Source organism: Lycorma delicatula, chromosome 8 (assembly GCF_047948215.1).
Source record: "Lycorma delicatula isolate Av1 chromosome 8, ASM4794821v1, whole genome shotgun sequence".
Lineage (NCBI taxonomy): Eukaryota > Metazoa > Arthropoda > Insecta > Hemiptera > Fulgoridae > Lycorma > Lycorma delicatula.
In genome coordinates, this window is record NC_134462.1 from 41,051,994 (window position 1) to 41,073,533 (window position 21,540).

At 29.5% G+C, this 21,540-nt stretch overlaps 1 protein-coding gene across 1 annotated transcript in view; it reads left to right on the plus strand.

The window, feature by feature from the left end:
• Positions 1–1,680: 1,680 nt before the first annotated feature.
• Positions 1,681–21,540, plus strand: part of LOC142328771 (TAR DNA-binding protein 43-like) — a 91,363-nt gene continuing 71,503 nt past the window's right edge. The window contains exons 1-2 of the mRNA XM_075372795.1: positions 1,681–2,229; positions 6,726–6,895. Of these exons, the coding sequence (XP_075228910.1) occupies positions 2,142–2,229; positions 6,726–6,895 (258 nt within the window). The 5' untranslated portion in view covers positions 1,681–2,141. The remainder of the gene's footprint in view (positions 2,230–6,725; positions 6,896–21,540) is intronic.

Consider the following 21,540-nt stretch of genomic DNA (forward strand, 5'->3'; position numbering starts at 1 on the left):
CCTGACCACGGTGCATTTCCCTTGCCTGTGCTTTGATGAAGAATGCAAGGAGATGTTAAATATGTTAGGCTTGGAAGATATGTTCTATCCAGAGGACGCAAAGCATAATGCTGAAAGGAGTTAAAGAATTTTAAGCAGTTGAGAGCTATGTTAAGAAAGTGATGGATAAGCTACATATTTATAAAGTGTCCTGCCTGGAAATGATTTGCTAATGAAATGATGCCTGGAAATGGTTTCCTACCTTGCTTAAAGCAAGGTAGGAAAACATTCAACATGTAACGAGAAATTTGTTAAATGAGAATGAATAAACAAGAATTACTCACAAGTTTATGACTTTTTATGATAATCCACTCCAACCAAAAGAAATGTTTGGGTGAAAGTATTTTAGTAGCTATTATTCAGTTCATAGCCATTGGAAAAACAAACTGATTATCATGATTTGAACTATTTAAATAATTATTGGGGTCTGAATCCAAGTTTAAGAAAGCTGATTCAATTTTTTACAGATTGCATAATTTGGATCACGTACAAGTTGGAGAATTGGACCCAGTTTTTCCTAAGTTTGTTGCAAATATTTTACAAAAAGCTAGTTCTATTATGAGAAAAACATTGCCATCAAAATCAGTAAGGGAAGGATATCAATAATGAAACTGTAGTCCATACTTTGGATATTGGGTCTTATAAAGAAAAATAAATTATAATAATAACTTTTAAAAACATGATGGAAGTTCCATATTATGTAGTTCATTGGTGTAGACAATTAATGCAAAGATATTGGTGAATGGTGGTACAAATGAAGTCAATCAAGATAGTATTTTGGAGAAGATTTTTGCAGTAATTCTGAAAGATCATATCAGGAGTGAAAAAACAAAAACAAGTGAAAATTGATCCATCATCTTGATGTTGAGATATTGATGATCACAGACTTTTTGTGAAAACTCCGCTAATTTGGTCATAAAATGAGTCCTACTAAACTAAGGTGTATCTATTATAAACTAAGGTGTATCTATTATAATAAAAGAAAGGTGTTGCCAATGAAATTTATATTTAGATAAGCAGCACTTAAATATTGTTGACTCTATAAAATGCGTTGTGCCAAGATATACATTAATAATTTTGCCAGTAATTACTTAGCTGACTGAGCAAAGTAATACGTTTGCATGATGGAATATACCATTTCATCATTACTAGCTGGTGACTTAGAATTAATATGACATTAATCGTGTAATTTTTTATTTTATTATAAACGATTTTGCCGGCTGGCAATCGAAAGTTCTACATATCGGCTGAATGCGATTAATTAAATCTGTTATAAAATGACATCAATATTAATGGCAGTTCCAATAAAGTAGTAACTGTACAATCAATTTTGTTGGTACTTTAATTTAAGTAAGTAAAATTAAACATTTTGAGTATCTGCCAATTCCTGATATATTTCTCAAGCGTATGTTAAGCATATAACTTACACTCGTCCACATTGTAATGTGTAAGTGCTTGTTACTTTTATGTTATACAGATATCACTGGATATTTATGAGTTTACTCGATATAATTTTTATATTTATAATATTTGTTTAAAAAGGTATGAAAATTGTGAAATTTGAGGTTCATTATGTATATTTATCTGTATCTGTAATATCGGTTTGTTAATTAATAGAATATTAACGCTTCAGTTAAAGTTAATTCAATGTGCAATATTTTTCACAGTGAAATATAATTCCACAGGCAACACACCTGTGTAACATTAACTTCCTCCTTGTATCATTGATGAATCCGCAATGTTGTTATAGTGTAGTGTGGAGTGACTGTGTTGTACGTTAGATAGATGGGAACTGTGAAATTTGTCTACTTGAATGTTAGTTTAAACTAAGAATAACGATTTAGTGGAATGAATTGATACTAATAGTTGCTTTAAGCTTATAAAGATGTGTAGGAGAACTTTTATTTCTTGTTTCTGGCATAGCGTGGGTATCGTGTAAAACGTAATTGATGAAAATGAGTTCTTATTTGCAAGTTGCTGAAGATGAAGGCGAGGAACCATAGGAACCTTCGGAGGATGATGGTACTTTATTACTGTCGACGCTTTCTGCTCAGTTTCCTGGTACGTGTGGTTTGAAATACAGAAATCCAGAGTCGCGTACTATGCGTGGTGTGAGACTAGTAGATGGCCGATTGCATCCTCCTGATGATGGTTGGGGAAATAACGTTTTTTACTGCGTTTTCCCAAAAGGTAAGCAATTTACCATTACTACAACCGAATTGAGTATATTTTCATGTAGTTGCTAAATAAATTTTTTTTGTTAACCGTGAAAAGTTTTCTCTCGTGTTGTGTAATAATCACAAATGTAGGTTTTAAGCCGATGTAATGAAACATTGATTTTAAAACTATGATTTAATTGTTTAAACAATTTAATAACTTATAAAAAACAATTCAGGAGAGAAATTATAGTATTGCGATAGTTAAGATAATTTTTTTTTAGGATTTGTGTCTTATCCTGTTTGTATTTAGGCGGCTTGTGTATGCGTCTAGACACAATCACTGACATTTTTCATGCGTTATCACCTGTATGTAACCTTTTTCTTTCTACTCATCTTATTTGAATAGTAATCCCAGTATTTATGATTTGTATATCACATGATTAGTTTGGTAGATTTAATAAATTCTTCGAAAATATGTTCCTACTAAATGACATTCTGTTTAGAAATTTTGATAGAGTTTATTGAAATAATTGTGGCACTGTGATAATCGGTTTTTCTATTTTGTCCTCAGATAATATAATTAAATTCTGAAATTACTTTTATTTTTGTATTTGTATTGGAACATAGTTGTAAAACCTTACAATTTTAGAATGAAACTGCTTTACATTCTTTTTATTCAGCTCTTTAGTATTATTTATCAAATTGTTTTGTTCATATCAGTTTTTAACAGCCTAAACGATTTCATTGAAATTGTCAACGAAATAGGGCTATTGTCTTAGGTTATTTAGGTTTAGACAATCGTATTTATATTCTGGTGTTACATTTTCTCTGATATATTTTAATATTTAGTTTTAGATGAAATTTAGTTTTTGTTCAGAAATGGATAATTTTTATGAGTCATTAAAGTGGATTTGGCTCTAATGCTATTTAATGTATCATAGTTTTGTTTATCATGAAACAAAATTATTGTCAGCTTCTGTGAACACTTAATATGCATAAGTTCACTTAATTCAATAGATTTATTACATGTCAGTGTCAAGTATGTCAACATCATCTTCATTAGGCTAAAGATTATTGCTGGAAAGAATATGGATATAATATACAATCCATAAACTTTTCTTCATTAACTTCACAAATTAGGCCTGCATAATGTGTGAACATGTTTTTTAGCTGCATATTTTATCTAAGCTCCAATCTCCTAGTTAAAACTATTGTCATATAGTTGCTTGACTGTCTTGTTCTACTGATTTAGCAAAGTTATCAAAGTTGTGTCATAATGAAACTCCATGTTTGAGAAATACTTTCATTTAATTGTTCCTTTTTTCTCTCCTTAGTTTTGTCTTTTTTTAATACATATTTTTTCCCTGTTACAGGATGCTTTTTTCCTATTTCATTTTATTTCTCCTTCACACATTTATTTAAGCCGCTAGCAGTTATGCTCTTCCCAGGCTTAACTTTCATTCTTTTCTTTGGTTTTGGGTGTCCAGACTTATTATTTTTCTCTCTACTTAAACAGTTATTGAAAGAACACAAATTGTTCACATTAACAATCTTTTCAAGTAATATATGTTCATCTAAGTTACATTCTCGTATGTTTTGTAGACATTAAATTTGACTAACCTAACCTAACCTTTCCCACAACCATTTCAATTTAATCTAATGGTGATCTATAGGTAGTCTTGAAATCACCTTTAAGGTAAGAACCAAAAAATTCTAGATGGCAAGATAAGGTTTTTTTTAAATTGCTCAAACTCAGATTATTACCTATTAATTAAATTATAGTAATTTTCAGTTATACTTTGCACTGAAAGCTGTTAAAAAAGAAAAACATAATCAATTTATCATTTTACATTTATGAACTTGAAAATGGATTTTATGGTAACTGATTTGAATTAATTGAAACTTTTCAAACACCTGCATAAATATGGAAAATCTTTAAAAATTACTGGAATAAAATCTTAAGTAAATGTAGGAACAAAAGAACAGATATTTGGGATATACCTATGTGCCAGCAACAAAATTCTTTAAAGTTAAAAAAAAAGTGAAACTATTTTAAAATGATGTGACATCATAATTTGTTTTAAACATTTGATGATTTCCTTCCTTAATTGCCATTTTAACCCTAGGAATCGCATATGAGTCCCTATTCTAGTGCAAACAGTAATGTAAATATAGTGGAATTTCCCTCACAACTACCTACCTACCTACTGCCCAAAACATCACCAACTGACATATTGAGTTTTGTACCTTTCAGGTGAGGTAAAGTTTATCTCATGAGAAAAAATTAAATTCATATTTTTTTGAAATAAAAACATCTCCAGCTGTAACAAATTAAGTAGTTGGTTTGAAGTGTCAAATTAAGTTTAAATAAGGAAGTTTTAAAAATTTCACTGTAATATTTTAAAGAAATTTTTTTAGCAACAAAATTGGCAGAAATTAGTATATTGTAAATTTTTGGTAGATTTATTATTTTTCTACCCCTGCATGATTTAACTTCTGAAAATACAGACAAAGATTCTTGGTTTTTGTAAATGTCTGTCTACTCTTGTAGTAAGTTTTGTTATCAAGGAAATGATGGTTTTATCTTGTCAGATTAAATGTTACTTGCTTCAGTGTGAAGGGAAATTTTAATTTAAGTTTAAAGTAATCTGATTAGTCTCATAACCACTAATTTCTTTATGCTACATGTAACTGGATGTTAGATATTTATTACTGATAAATAATTATGTATTATGGACTGCCTTTTCAATGAAAACATGCTTTGAGTCCAGCAGATCCAGTTCTGTAATTTGTAAAATGTTGATCGTCTTTCAAGTATAGATTGGCAGAAGTTTTTTTGCAGATAGTACAATTGTGGAGATTCTTCGTTGTTTATTCTGAATATTCCCTTTTTTCATTATGAAGTTTAGCTATTACTGTCACTGCTTATTTTTTAGATTTTATCATTGGAAACTTTTATCACCCTTTTTATTTCTTGTGTTATTTTAATTTGAGTTTGATTTATTGAAACTGTTGCATAAATTGTTTTATGGACAAATTTATCATTAGTATGTAAAGACTTTGTTTTTTTTTTAAAGAAGCCACTACTATTGCAATTTATTTTCTTAGTGTAGTTGGTTTCATAATGTAGAAGGTTCAATGTGTCATGGGACTGGACTTTATTATGTGGTTGTTCATATATACTACTCAGAATAAGCAGATCATACAAGCTGATTTTTTCTATTATTTTCATTATGTCCTAATTAGAATATTCTCTCATGCCTGTAATTTAAGATTTTTTCCCTATATTTATTTTTGAAGCTCTAGTTTGGGGTCTTTTCTGCTTTCCCCCACGATTGTTTTTTTTATATTACGTATTAGTAATTGCTTGTGTTATAATTATACAGTATTTGGAGGTATTTGCAGAGGAATTATAATTAACCAAACCTAACTTTCTTTTTCCTGTTTGCCCTCTGGGAATTACCGTCTGATATTACTTCAGATGATAAATGAGGATGATATCTAAGATTGTAAGTAAAGTGCAGTCTAGTACAGTCTCAGGTTGACCATTTCTGAAATGTGTGGTTAATTGAAACCCAACCATCACTGATATTCACGATCTAGTATTCAAATCTGTATGAAAGTAACTGCCTTCACCAGGACTTAAATGCTGTAATTCTCAACTTCCAAATAAGCTGATTTGCGTAGACGCGTTCACCACTAGACCAACCTGGTGGGTCAACCAAAAACTTAACCCATGCACGTTAGTCAAGTTAGCACGCGTAGGCTAAGTTTGGTTAGATTATATTTATAATTGTAAGCATATAATTATAGCATGAGCAAAATTACTAATATGTAAAGTAAAAAAAAAAAAAACATTGTGGGAGAAAACAGAAAACACCTCCCTAGTTTGTCAGCTAACATAAATGATACTTTGTGTTCATCAAAATTTTCCAATTTTAGTCATAAGTTTTTATTAACTTAAATTGTATATATCCATTAAAAAATTCTATTTCAAGATTTGTTGTATCCTTTTCTTTAAAGCTCTTCTGTATGGTGTTAGTATATTTATTTTATTACTTGCTCTGTATTTGTTTTATTGTTAATTAAAATTAAATATTTGTAAATAAAACAATATATTGGAAAAAAAAAGAAATACATAAAATTAAAGAAAACTTGAAATAATGTCGCTTTAACAATAATTTTTTTTTATTCCAGTACACATACAATATATTAGAACATTGAAATTTTGAAAATTGCTTGGATACACACATCCTTAGAAGTGGTATGAAAATGTCCTTTTCTTGTTCTGCTTATTACAAAGATATGAGCAATGCAAAGTAAAATTTAACTTAACGTAATTATAGTTGGTCATAAAATTCAAATAATTGTATTGACATGGACATTAATTTACTCATGCTTACACCCCTTTTTTATGTAGCCTACTTGTCACAAAATTTATGAATGCATTTTAATCAGTTGCCCAGAGCATAAGAATGATCTTATTAAAAAAAATTTATTATCGGATACTTTATTTATGCTTTTCAGAAAACAAAAGAAAGTCTGATGACCATTTGGAAAATTCTACAGCAAAAACAAAAAGGACGGAAACAAAAATGAAGTGCACAGATTTGATTATTCTTGGATTGCCGTGGAAAACTTCTGAACAGCAGTTGAGAGAATATTTTGAGTCATTTGGTGAAGTTTTAATGGCACAGGTAGGCTGTTTATGTTGTATTTTGTTAAGGGAATCACAAGAGGTTTATTTAATTTTTGTATTGTGATCTTTAATTTGTCGTGATAACATGTACTAAAACGTAATTACTCTAACAATATTTACATTTCTTAACAATTGAATAACATCATAAATATAATTTTGTTTTATGAATTGCTAAAACAGAATTATTGCTGAGTCTCTTGTAGGTGGCCTACTCCTTCAATATTAAATTAAATATGTTTAGTAATTTAAAGCTTAACTTATTTAGAACAGTCATTAGACCTGCAAAAGATTTATTTCAGTTGTGGAGTAAATTTAATCTATCATCGTAAATACACTTTACACATTTTTAATAGAAAAGACACCATTAAAAAGTCTTTTCTGTAATTTAAATTTACTCTTTCTGTAAATAAACATTTTTAGCCTTTCTAAATTTGAAACCTAAGCAAGTACTATGTTGGTCAAACTCTCACATTGCTTGGTATGAAAGGCAGGTTCTACTTTAAGAAATATGATTTTCTAAATTTCCTGATTGTGAAAAAAAAGTTTCTAAGCCAGTTATGTGTAGAAGAAAAAATATATTACACTATGTGGCAGTAGTATTACTTTGCCTGAGTGTGTTAAAATTCAACTTGCAGCTTAGTATTTTGACCTTTTCCATTTTTAGGTTTATACTGGTTTTTCTTTTACCACTAATAATACAGGTCAACTGTAAAAAAAATTTAGAACTGAGATAAAAGTAGGTGAATAAGAATGTGTTTTTTATGCTGAATCTTAAAATGAAATCAGTTTTTCTTTTATCACCCTCAGATTTTTAGTTATGATCTTTTAAAATATTGAGAAACTTCTCAGATTCATGAGATGAATCACAGATTCATCTCATAAATACAAGAATTCTCTGCAAATACAAGTCTAGGTTGCTCAGTTCTGCTTGTGTGATAAAGTGAGAGTTCAGTATTTGATTCTTCTGGAATGTAATTAATATCTATTGAAGTTGATTATTCATCGACTGAGCGTTGTAGGGAATCAGAAATTTCTTACCAAGAAATTGGAGCAATCTGAATCTGTAAATCAACACCATGAAGTACTGGTCTCAAAGCTGAATGAAGATTTGGGTATTCAATACTGATTTTATTGTTGGAATTGAAACCAGTTGCATTTGTTGCAGAAAAATAGTAGTCATCATAATGGTTAGTAGGAATCTTCAGTAACAATCTTCTTCATTGCCAAATCAGGTACACCAAAAGGCAAATGCTCTTTCTTTCCTTAAATGCTTTTCTTTAACCACTGGGTTAGTTTAACTTAGCAATTAATGATTGCTACATGTGGAGCCCAGGATTTATCTTGTCTCCCAAGGGACAGTCAAATGTTTATGTTCAATAAAATAATACAAAAAGTTGTTTTGTCATATAAATCTTTCACTAAATTTATGTCACCGCTTATGAAACAATCTTTGTAACGTGTGTGTGTGATAAAAACCACTACCACAACTAAACAACACAGCAAGTCATACTAATAGCTGAATTCATTCTGAAGAAAATTTCATTACGTTGAATTACTTATTACTTGACTTGTACATGTCTCTACATGACTGGCTTGACATGAAATGACATCATTTGACTGTTATGAGTCAGATATAGGTCTACAGCATTGCATCACAATATAAATCAGATTTGAATAAGCAAAAATACGGAAGTACTAACTTATTTGTATTGTTTATTCTGTGAATGATGGAAAAAATAAATTTAAGGGGTTGTACCGTGTTGGGTTAATGTTACGTGATGGGTTGTTTCGGAATCTATATTCAGCTTATAAAATACTATATGGAACACCCCCCTTTTCAGTTCCAAATTTTTGTCTAGGCTAGTGTAATCTTTCCATAAATTGATAGTACAACTTCAGAAGCTAATTTTAACCGATTCTAATAATTCATTGTTATCATCTTTAATGCAGTTCCTATTCATTATTTTTATATATGTTTTTGTCATTAACAGTGTGCTTAAAAATGTTATAAACAATTTTTTTAACAACAGTTTGTAATAACAATTTGTTCCTATTCTGGGAAGATATGGGAGTATATATTCATTAGAAGAACTGTAAACTAATGTTTACAAAATTTAAACTTTTAAAATAGGGAATATAATCTAATGGGTAATATAAATGCTTGCAGTATAGGTACTGATTAAGTAGTGGAAAAGTGTGGCCAGAGCATATATAATGAAAGAAAAAGGCTTATTGATTGCCTTAAAGAGAATAAAATGTCCACATAATAGATACTTAAAAGCCATAAAAGAAAAATCTAAGCATGGAAATTATAAGAGGTAAAATTGTGTATTGACTATGTAAATGAACACAAATTTAAAAACATTAACAAGAAACCTGGATTAACATAAGCTAAGGTACTTACATATTAACGCCACCGCAGCTACAGCTTTATTTAAAAACAAAGTAGTCAATTGGATTTCGGTGGAAAATGGGCTGATGTAGAGTTTAACATAAATAAATATTTATTTTATAAATATAATTTAACCAAACTTAACCTACGCTCGCTTTGCACACTAACCTTGACTAATTAACACCGTAATTTTTTGAGTATTTATTTAATAAATTCAGTAATTAAAATTATTTATTATTTAAATAATCAAATTGCAATTATTACTGAATTTATTAAATAAATACTCAAAACATTACGGTGTTAATTAGTCAAGGTTAGCGAGCATAGGTCAAGTTTGGTTAAATTATATTTATAAAATAAATAAATATAAATAACCATTTATATTCTGTTTCGGACCATTTTCCACTGAAATCCGATTGACTACTTTGTTTTTAAATAAAGCTGTAGCTGCGGTGGCGTTAATACGTAAGTACCTAAGCTAAAATTCAGAGTGTTCATACTAAGAATTTAAACCTTATTTATTTACAGTGTTAGGTAGGAAAGCCATTCCAAATTATTGAAATTCTTAATTTGTAAAACTTATTCAGACTTTGAGGACAGACAACCTGAAGTACAAGGGGATAATGCTGCTACCAACGTAGAATAAATATTTTTAGTAATTCAGTGGATTTGAACAAGAGGTTGTAATACTTCTATTTTCAACTTCAACTCTGTGTAATTTTTTATGATTTCACATGCCATTATAATCTCAAAGTCTCATACTTCTTACTCAAGGAGTTAACTAACTAACAGTATATAAAAAAATCAATACAAAACGTAGTGAATGCATGAGTTAAAGTACGGTTACTTTTAACATTAGTTGAAAAAAAAAATACATGAATGAATATTGGGAAATATTACTCAAAATAACAAGTTTTGAAACATATAGAGTTGAAAAAATTTCAAATAGAAATTTTTATGAAATTTTATTATGAACATAATTTAGCTTATTTTGTGACAAATTAAGCTGAAGAAAAATCTATTACTAATATCACCTGTTTATTATGACATTAAAGTCAGAAAGTAACATTAAAAAAAAAAGCTCTAATTTTGAATAGTACACTCAATCAAACATTTTAAGTTATGTTGTAATACTACACTATAATATATACTGCATACAAAAAAAAGTTTAGTATGTGATGATTAATTCTTAAGGTGTTGCAAAAGTACAAGTGTAAATATTTGTGTATATCAACGGTATTTAACTGTGCTGTGATTGATGTGCGGCTAAGAGATAAATTGGGCAATAGTTTTTATTGTGTCCAGAGTAATTCTCTGGTGTGTTTTTAATATGAAGTAACGAAATATATTCGTTTTTCTTCAGTTTAATTTTGATTTTAGTCTGATTAAAGAGGGGGAATTGTTCAAAATAGTAAGAATTCTAAATTATCCGCATGTGAAATAGGAAGGTTTTATTGTAAACAAAATCTAGGAAAATCAATCATGCTTGTAAAATAAATACTAGGAATAAAACAGTGACTAATTAAGGGAAGAAGGCAATGATCGAGAGAAAATAAATGGAGGTAAGAAGATAAATGTGAAGGATGAGGAAGGTAGGCTCAATAAAAATTGAATGATGAATTAAAGAGATATAAAATGCAAAAGTGGCTGGCAGATTAATGTTGCTCAGACAGTGAAAGAAAAGAATTATACATATTAAAGTATAAAAAAGTAAAAGCAGTAATGAGTGGTAAATGGAGGAAGAGTACAGACTAATGAACTGGCCAGAAAAGATGGCAGAGTATTATGCAGAGAGGTAGAGATACTTAAAGAAAGAAATATCTGCACAGGATCTATTCTATATTATTAAAATAAAAAGCCAGTTAGTCTGTTTATAAATTCAGAATGAAGTAGAAGAGGTTATAGTAGAAGCAACAGTCCTAAAGTTGAAAGTTGTACAAGCATATGTAGAATTGAAAAGTTATGGAGTGATGAGCTGTCAGTAAAATTATTAAATGTGTTATACGTGTAATTTAAATACAATTATATATACAATCTAATTATATTTTATGATATTATCACATGCTCATGGTTCAACAAGGATATTGGGGGATAGCACATGAGAGAATTTATTACTCTTAAATAACTTATACAAAATAGCAATTCGTATTAAACACTAAGTAATAATCATTAAATTATGAATTCTAAAATACAATTATGATTTACTATACACTTTAAAATTAATAGAAACTAATATGGAATTAACAGTAAGTAAAAATTGAAAAATCAACAATTCACTAAAGTCAAGTATTATTCACTTTTAGTGTTTACAAAAGAATTACACTACACTTTGTAAATGAATAGAATTCAACCACTGTCCAAAATGGAATACTGGTGGACATTCTTCACTTGTTTGTTACCAAACACTTATTCTAACTGCTCCTGCACATTGTGATCACTTTTATTGCACACTGAATTAAACTTGAAAAACTGTCACCATGCTGGTCCTCGGCAGTATTTTTTATCTCTTAACTTGCAATACCAATATCTGACTTATCCTTTTGATTGTTCAAGTATGATAATGTCCATTTTGCATAGCTTCTACACTTTTAAGTTCTTTTCTAGAAAGAACCTGTTTGTCTTCTAAATTCTATATTCATTTTCTCTCTTTATGGGGAAGCTTCTGTACAATGTATTAATATAATTAATAATTATGTTTTGTGGCCATATGGTACTTGTTTTAGACCCCCCTCACTAATTAATATTTTTAAATTAAATCTTTTGTTTAACAATTATTGTTTTTAAAAAACAATTTTTATTTTACACAATTAATATTTTATATTTTCATTTGATTTCTATTATTAACTATTATTATTGAATATTTATTTCAATAATTATTTATTAACATTCAGCATATATGCTAATGTGTAACTACTAGAGAATTGAATAAAATATTTCATAGACAAAGGCTTCAGCTATAATAAAAATTCTAAGAAATGAAAGATTACTAAGAATACACTCCAGTGTTAATGTTTGTTTACGCCATTGTGTAAAGTTGCATTATTTTCAATGAATTCAAAGCTAGGGTTGGGTCTTGTTGTTTGTTACAGGCTTGGTAAATTTAGGCAGTCATTTCAAAATATTCATCAAATATTTAATTTTGTTTTATAATTATTATACAATGTAACAAATAATTTATAATAGGATACTTCAGAATTCTTCGTGTTTTTTTTTTATTACACAAAAATTATATGTTATAATTTTATTACACTAAACATATATGTTTAACAAATACATACGTTTTTTTTTTTTTAAACTAAACTTATCCAAACGATTTAATTCTAAGCAGTTGTGTATCGTATTAACAATCAAATAAAATTCGATAAAGGCTCCTGTGAATTTGTTCATTTAAAAATTAGAGAATTTAATGTTTATTTTATGTACATTAAATGACATAACCTAATTGTTGTAAATTACCTTACATGACTCCCAAAAAAGTTTGTAATCAATTAAAATAATTACTTTATTCTTGATAATTTTTAAGGAATATATGGTAAGAAGTGGTTTCTCTCTTACGTATACACATTTTCAAATATACAGGTTGACGTGTAATATAGAACTATACATCAACTTATCAAACCCATTTATTTGTAGATTATGTTTAATGCAACATCTGATACCATAACTCTCAACAAAAAAAATTCTTACTACTTCTGCTTCTACCTTAGTTACTTCTCATGTACCATATACTATACATAACGTAAAGTAGCAAATGATGTACTTATCTGTTTGGGAAATAATGAATTACAGAAGCATGCAAATTAATCTGAACGCAGATGTTATTTAATAAAAATTAATTTTATTTAGAAAAAAATTATACCTATACAAATTGTAATATCTAGTAACTATTATATTCTCCTTTATTCTTTATCACTTCACGTACAAAATTTGGCATTGATTCAACAAGTGTACTACACATTTTTTTGATTTCGGTTGATTTTGATTTTTTGATGAACGGTCGAACTGGGAATGTATAAGACTACACTTCATTTACACTCATACATATCATCCTCTGAAGAATTATCTAAACGGTAGTTACCGGAGGCTAACCAGAAAAAAGAAAAAAAGAAAAAGGATGATAATTAAGTATAAAAACGGTTCATGTTTTAAATCGAGGGATACTAGGAGATAGAAACAAGTGGAGAGCTATATATAATTAAAAATTTTGTTAAATATCTTCATTCCTAAAGTCTTCAGTTAAAATTTGGACCAGGTCTACAGATCTGTCTCCTTTAGGTTATTTTTGGGGTTATGTCAAATATAACGTATGCGTCACCGTGAAAGACCGATATCTGGCAAATTGTGGACGTTCTCCGGGAAATGTCAACACGTACCAATATATCGTTGAAAAATCGAAAATATTTATTTATTCCGACCTAAGCCGGTATACGTCAACAAAAACACATAAGCTCTGGTGGGATCAAAACGATACTAAAAATTAAAAAAAAAAAAATCTGTAGGTAAATAAATAGATTACGAGAAACCCTCATAAAAAATCTGATGTGAACACATGACTTTCTTGTACGCCTATTAAATTACTTATACACATTTTTTAATTAATACGTAAAATTTTATTTCCCAAATAACTTCTGATTTTTCCCATATTTTTTTTTTTGTTATTATTTATCGTAATAAGTTTTTACAATCAGATTAATAATTATTAATAAATTATTATATTTATATAAAAAAAGTTAAAAAGGAGATGAAGTTGGATTCGAACCGATGCGCCTTCCCTTTGTAAGATCCAAATGTTTCATTAATTAAAATTTTATTCGGCTCTAATTCCGGAACCGATAAAAATAAGTACCGCTTATAATATAACGTTGAAATCTCTTAATGGGGACTTATTACTGCGGTCCAAATCCAAATTCTTTGATTTTGGTTTTTGTGGACGCTTTTGGTCCAGTCGATTGAAATCAAAAGGGGAGATGCACAACTTGATGCTACAACAGTCCTAAATCCAAAATTTCAATATCTTACGGTTAATCGGTTTTGAGTTATACGTACGTACAGACGTCACGCCGAAACTAGTCAAAATAGATTCAAGGATGATAAAAATGGATATTTCCGTTGATATCTGAAAACCGACATTTTTCGCCATACTTACTTTACTTCGTACAAGGAAGTATTAAATTTAAGCCAAACATAATCTACGTTTGCTCAGCCCACCGGGCGGGTTTAGCGGTTAATTCGCATTTTTTAAACCTAAATTTTTTTTATTAGTGCTTGTCACGACGTGTAATAATAATTGTGCATTTTTATTAATTAATTATTTTATTGTTGTTATTAAGATAAAAATTAGCGCTATATTTTCCGCTAAGATCACTATATTACTATTTTGAGTACCGTTTACCTTTCTTTAATAGATGTCGACGCGTTTTGGAATAACTTCATTATCAAAACTTACTGCACTAATAGTTTTAAAATTCTGTTAATCTTTATATAGCGTATAGTCAACGTCCCTCCCTTTATTTGACGTCATCTGGCCTTCTTCTTCTTTATTTGTTATTAACGGTTTTAATTATGTTTATCTATTTCCTCTTTTCAATAAATTAAGGTTGTTAAAAAGGTCATCCGTCTTTTCGTTTAGTTGTTACTTTTAATTTAAAGATTTCTAAATTCTCTTAAACGATCGATGTTCTTGGTTTAACGCTTTTGAGAATTAGTTTTATCGATTCTTCTATGTCCTTTTTCTACTAAACGCGTTGTATAATTAGAATCGTTTTTTGATTTTTGAAATATCTCACGTGTTCGTCATATCTTAATTTCAATCTTTTTCCTGTTTGTCCAGTATATGTCGCATCGCATTTGCATTTTATTATGTATATACCATTACTGTTATATATATATCTTTTTCTTCCGTGTTACTATTAAAATCTTTTTCAGTATATTATTTGTATTTATAGCCGTTTTTATAACTAGTATAATAGATATAAGATCTAAAAATATAAAACAAATATTAATAATCTAGAATTTGAAATTTATAGAAACGAAACTTATACAGATAACATCGTAGTTTACGATTCGAATCGCCCGATGGAGAATAAATTAGCGGCTTTTAGATTCACGATAGATGGACTACGTAAATTACCGTTAAAGAAATCGGCATATAAAAAGTCGTGTGAGACTGTATCGGGACGCACAGCCGTCTATAACGTTAACGTGAAACGTTATAGACCTTGAACGAAGTTCCTTCGAGCTAGAGTTAAATGGGAGAGCCGCAGTCATATCTTTTTTAACAAAACTGAAAGTCTCCGAAGGAGAATTTTAGTTCCTTCATTTGGCCGACTTTACAGATAAATTGGTCGGTCTGTTCATCGGCAAGTAACTTTTAGTGTATCGGATCGAAATAAAAACAAAACGTTGATCGCGTACTAAATTTAATTTTAACGTAAAACAGACAATAAATGGTACACGATATTTATTTCGACTAATATTCGACGTCAATTTTGTTCAACATCGGTCTGTGATATGAGAAATAAGAGACATAAGGCATAATAAGCGATGGTACAGGTTCTCGCGCCGTCGGCGTAATTCGCCGAGCGCGCCGTGCAGTTTTGCGACGCTTCCGAAACAGTCTCGCTCGCTCGGGATCGGACATCTGGATACCTGTACGTGGCCCATAACCTCCCCTTTTCCAACGATATGCGTAATTTATATTTCCGACTGAGTTTTGCGCGGGCTGAGGCTGACATATTGAATCTTCATACTTTGTTAAGAGTTTAATTTAATTTTTTACGCGTAAATATTGTTTAAAATACACTTATTATTACTTAAATCGATGTATCTCCACCGATTGTAAACGCAAATACACGAAACACCTCGCGATTACGTCTAAGTCGTGACCTACACTGAATGAAAATGAGCAAAAGCGCCGGTTTTACCCGATCTGCGCTGTGCCTCCTCCCCGCCAATCCGCTAGCCAGTGATACAAACTCAAAGCTGTATCGGTGAGCTGACCGTGTAAGTTATAAAATGACACCGCTTGAGACTAATAGTTAGGGAGTTATTAAGGCAGGACGATATAGTCCTTTTCGTTACGCTACAAATTTCTGTTCTGGTACCCGTATGTTTCAGTGTGATTTTAAAGACGTTTCACGTCAAAAAGAGTACAATATTTTTTCATATAGCAGAAAAATAACTGGTATCAAAAAGAAATGATCAGAAATAGAAATAAAAGAAATGAAATTAAAAGAACAAACGATAAATAAACCTGTAAATGGAGTAAATTAAATTTTATCGAGTAAGAAATTTGTCCATTTAAACAATTCTGTAGTAAGTATATACCGTATTTATTCGAGTACCCCCCGCACTTTTTTTCTTGGAATCTGAGAGAAAAAATAAGGGTGCGTGGCTTTCTTACAAGTACCTAAATTAAATCGCATAAATATTGTTACATTAGCCTTTCGTTTATCAATACCGGATGCCGCTTATACAGAATACATCCTTAATTATTAACATACTGTTCATATTATCGATAGGAACGAAGTTACGGTATTTTTATAAAACCGATTCATTCTGTATAGGCTGCATCCGGTTCTAATGACGCTACAGTTACAGTATCGGTTACCCATCGTCGTCTTGTCTATTCGCCATAGTCGTTGTACTGTTTGTATATGTGGTTATGTGCATTTTATCTGTTTAGTTTATGTTGTAAAGTTTAATACGGTGATTTATTTTAATTACGGCATTTAAATGAGTACAAAAGGACAGCGTCTACCATCTTTTACGGTAAATGAAAAACTGCGCGTTATAGAAGAGGCTGAAAAAATTGGAAATCGGGCGGTAGGAAGAAAATTTGACGTAGATGAAAACTGCATTCGAGACTTGCGTACGAAGAAACGACTTCTGGTGAAAGGCGCCGGTAATAAAAGGGCTTTTCGTGGTTTAAAACCAAAATACACAGACGTAGAAAAAAATTGTAGGGCTTTATGGAAAAAAGGAAATGCGGTTATGCTGTCACGACAGAATTGTGTCGATCGTATGCTCGTGAAATCGCTAAATCGTTGAATAAAGTTGATTTTAAAGCGACCGTGGATGGATAACACGTTTTTTTTTCACGAAATGATATGTCAATAAGACGAAAGACGACCGTTTCTCAACGATTTCCAGACGCTTATGAACAACAAATATTACGTTTTCACAAATACATGATAAATCTTAGAAAAGATTTAGCGTAAGAAAATTTCTTTCTTACGCCTACAGGAGGAATCAAAAGCCCAGATTTTAACCGGATTTGTGTTTGGATAACGTATTTCCACGGAATTAGTAAAAAATGCGGAATGTAATGAACTTGATTGTAGTAAAGACGATTTACCTTTGGCAGAGCGGCGTCGAGACTACCGGTAACTCTTCTACAACCATTGACAGTGACGGTGATTAATTACAAATAAAACCCCATATTAAAAAGCGAATTGAATTATCTTTTTCATCGTGGTACTTTCTTTTCGTTTTACTGGCCTACTGATTCTGAACTAAACTAGTACTTACGGTAATTAATTATGAATGTAATATTAATATTGTAATTTAAATGAACAAATTAAACGCTTTACTTTCTGAATATTTTCGTATTTTTTTATCATATCTATTGCACTTTAAAATACCGGTATGTACTCGATTTTTTTTTTAGCTTTTCGGTCCGGAAAATCGTGGCGCGGGGCTTATTATGTGGCGAGGGGTACTCGAATAAATACGGTATATATTTTTATATTATAATAAAATTAAAAGATAAATACTGTGAATAACAACAAATAAACAGGAAGAGGAAGGTCCGATAAGGTATGACATCAAATAATGGGAGAGGCATTGACTTGACGTTATAAAAGGAAACTGTGAGAGGGGTGAGGGAAATCGGTGAAAGGAGAAAGTTGGAAAGGGAAAAGGGGAAGGAGAATAAGTGAAAGGTAAAATTTGTGAAGTTCAGTTTTTTAATTTTTTTTTATCAAATTTTCAATTGCGTTCATTTAAACTCTCTCTCAATCAATATCTCTCTCTCTCTCTCTATATATATATATTTATATATAAAGCATTGCCGCTTCTGCTAGTATCAAATAAGTATGAACAGTGGTCACGTACAAGTAATTTGTTATATAGTTTTTTTTATATGCTATTGACCTTGAAAACATTACATATAATAGCGTCTGTATTTTTGTTTTGACTACACTGTCAGTTTTAACTGAAATTTCTTTTTTGTTTAGCAAGCGGCAGTGTAATTATACAAAGAGTTTTACTTTACAGTACGTATTATCTTATATACATAACTCTTGTACGAACAAATACAAAAAAAATTTCAATAAGAAATCCTTTTTTCAGGCTTACTAGGAATTATAGAATGAGAAATGAAATATTTTCCTGTCTTCACAAAAGACGAATATATATTTTATATATCGATATACCGATTCAAAATGTTTATTACGATCGCCAAATGGATTGTCTAATTATTAAACATCATTACATTCGTAGAAAATATTGCTCTTAATAAGTAATATTAGTGTAGGAGATATTTTGCGTACAGTCAGAAGAAATAGAAATGATATGTAAAACAAATTAATAAACGAGTTTTGCGCAAAATCCTTTAAATAAAAGAATCACATTAAATCACTCTACAACCCTTCAAATCGTTTATTTAGACTAAATAATTTTCCGTTCACATAAGTTATAAAAAAAACTTTTCTCAGGATTACCAGAGGAATTTCCTCTACAAAATACATGAATCTATCTATCTATCTATGGATGGGAGGTAATATCTATGGACAGCAGTAGCCCCACTACTTCCTATCTTATCAAATATATTTAGATTATAAGTAACTCAACTCGTTCGTATAAGACAGAACAGTGGAAATATTGCTGAAGTATGAGTACGATTTCCATTTGTCAACTCAAAAAATATAATCAAAATAACAAATTCATTTCTTTATGATAAATTAAACTATCCTTTTTAAATGAATACGATTCATCGTAGAATTGAAGAATTCTGCGATAAAAATTAATTTCAATTTGCTCCTTCGAACGAAGGAGACACTTTCTCCTTCGTTCTCGATCCTGTCCACCGTTTTGTTATTCTTATATCAAAAATTTATCTCAGGTTCGGATAGGCGAATCGCATTAATATTTGTTAAGCATCTTTGTAATGGAGGTTTTACAATATTTCGAAGCGCCCCTATAAAGAGGCCGCAGCATACCGTTTGGGAATCACTGGTCGATAAGGTTTCGGTTATTATCAGTAATACGAAATTGGGAAATTATCTTCGATTAGTTTTCCTTATCGAGAAACAATTATTTCCATTTAGAAAGATTTTCTAGCAGTTTTAGCATTGGTTGCCCTTACATTCGATGCGTATAAAAGAAACTTCTACTAAAATAACAGTTTGTTCAAAATATTATCGTGCTTTATTTTTTCAACCGTGTTTAAATTTCCGTCTGTATTTTGTCCGAACTTGATTCAAAACAGTTCGGTCAGTTCTGTATTATTTTAAAAATAGTTTTAAAAAAAATATTTTTTAATAAATCGGACAAAAATTTCAAATCTTGGCCTCACGTAATTATTTCTATCTGTAGCGATATCATTTCTGCTTCTATTTTTATCTTATTTTTATTTAGTCTGAAACAAATAAATTAGACGATTGAATCAATTTTATTAGGATTCCTTTTTTTCATTATAAGAAGACCGTATCGCTGAATCGTAAAATTAGACCGCATGATATAAGATAGGTTACAGTTTATTTTAAATTTTATAGATTAATTTATTGTGTTAAAGTAGCTTTTTTTTGTTTTAAATGGAAGAGTAGCCTCGGATAAAATATTAGAACGTTTTACTCTTAGAAAAAAACATTAATATAGCATTGAGGTATATTATTTAAACAGGAGGTATTTTCTTTACCGGTTTCCACATTGTGGAGGTAATGAAAAATGCTTAGTTAATTTTCAAGGGCAAAAAGTGTTATATAAGATATACGTGCAATGAACGCAGAGGAGAAAAAGGATACATCGGTTAGACATGGAGAGGGAAGAGGGAGGAATTGCTGCCTGTTGAAGGTTTAACTTTTAACCGTTTTACAGTTTCAATTCTGCTACGATATAGAATAGGACTTTTTATTACTCAGTTTTAAAAGTTTAACACACACACACACACACACTCTTTTTAGGAAAAATTAACTATAATAATTTGTATATTTTGTGAATGCATTTTTAAATATTAAGAATTCAAGATTAAGTTGTACGGAAGATAGTGATTAAATTTTTTAACCTAGAAAAACAAAACCAAGTTTGTTTTTATTAAGATTTATTGAACGGCAATTTAATGAGTGAAATTCAAAAATTTATTATTTGTTCAAAAATTTATTCAAAATTTTGTTTGATATTAAACATTTTTAGCTGACTTAAAATAACCTTAATTCGAGGAATAATTTGTTGTAAACACATCATAATTAAAAATGTATATACATTTTTCAATCTCTTAATAAGATTTAGAAACAATTTTATTCTGTTTATTTATTAATTATCATAAATATTTTTTGAACAAACAGTGGCAAAACGTGTGTGTTTCAAGCTATATAATTTTTTTATTATTATTAAATTTCTTATATGTAAAATGATGAATAATTTCTTTTAAAGTATTTATGATGCCATCTACCGATCTCAATTTCAATTTCGTCGTTAACGTTTTGGTGTTTGTACGTGGGTTTATAATGATGAACTTTTTTTTATAGAATATTCTAGAAAAATAACTGTTGAACACAATTTAGGACGTTATTTAAAGTAAGTAATAACTTTATTACTCTTATATATATATATGAAACATAGATTTGGTAATTTTTTTTTTAAGCTAATAATACTTAATTAAAGATAAGTTATTACATTTTAGTTAAACGAGTTGAAAATGTAATCGGATAATTTTATAAAGCTTATTATCAGGATTCTTAAACTGTTATATTTTGTAAGAGTTATTGATATGTAGGATGATTTTTATATTTTATTAAGGTCTATTCTAACATTTAATTTTATTTAATAATAATTTTCAGACATACATTTTATTTAGTAAAAATATAATGCATTTTGCATTAGCTTGATTAACCAATATGGCGGCGTTATTTTTATAAAATTAAATTTTATATAGGAACTGCAATGAGTTTTGAGAACTAAAAAACAAAATACTTTATTCTTTTAAATGACCCTATGAGAATTGTTTTGATTTTAAGTTTTGTAACAATACA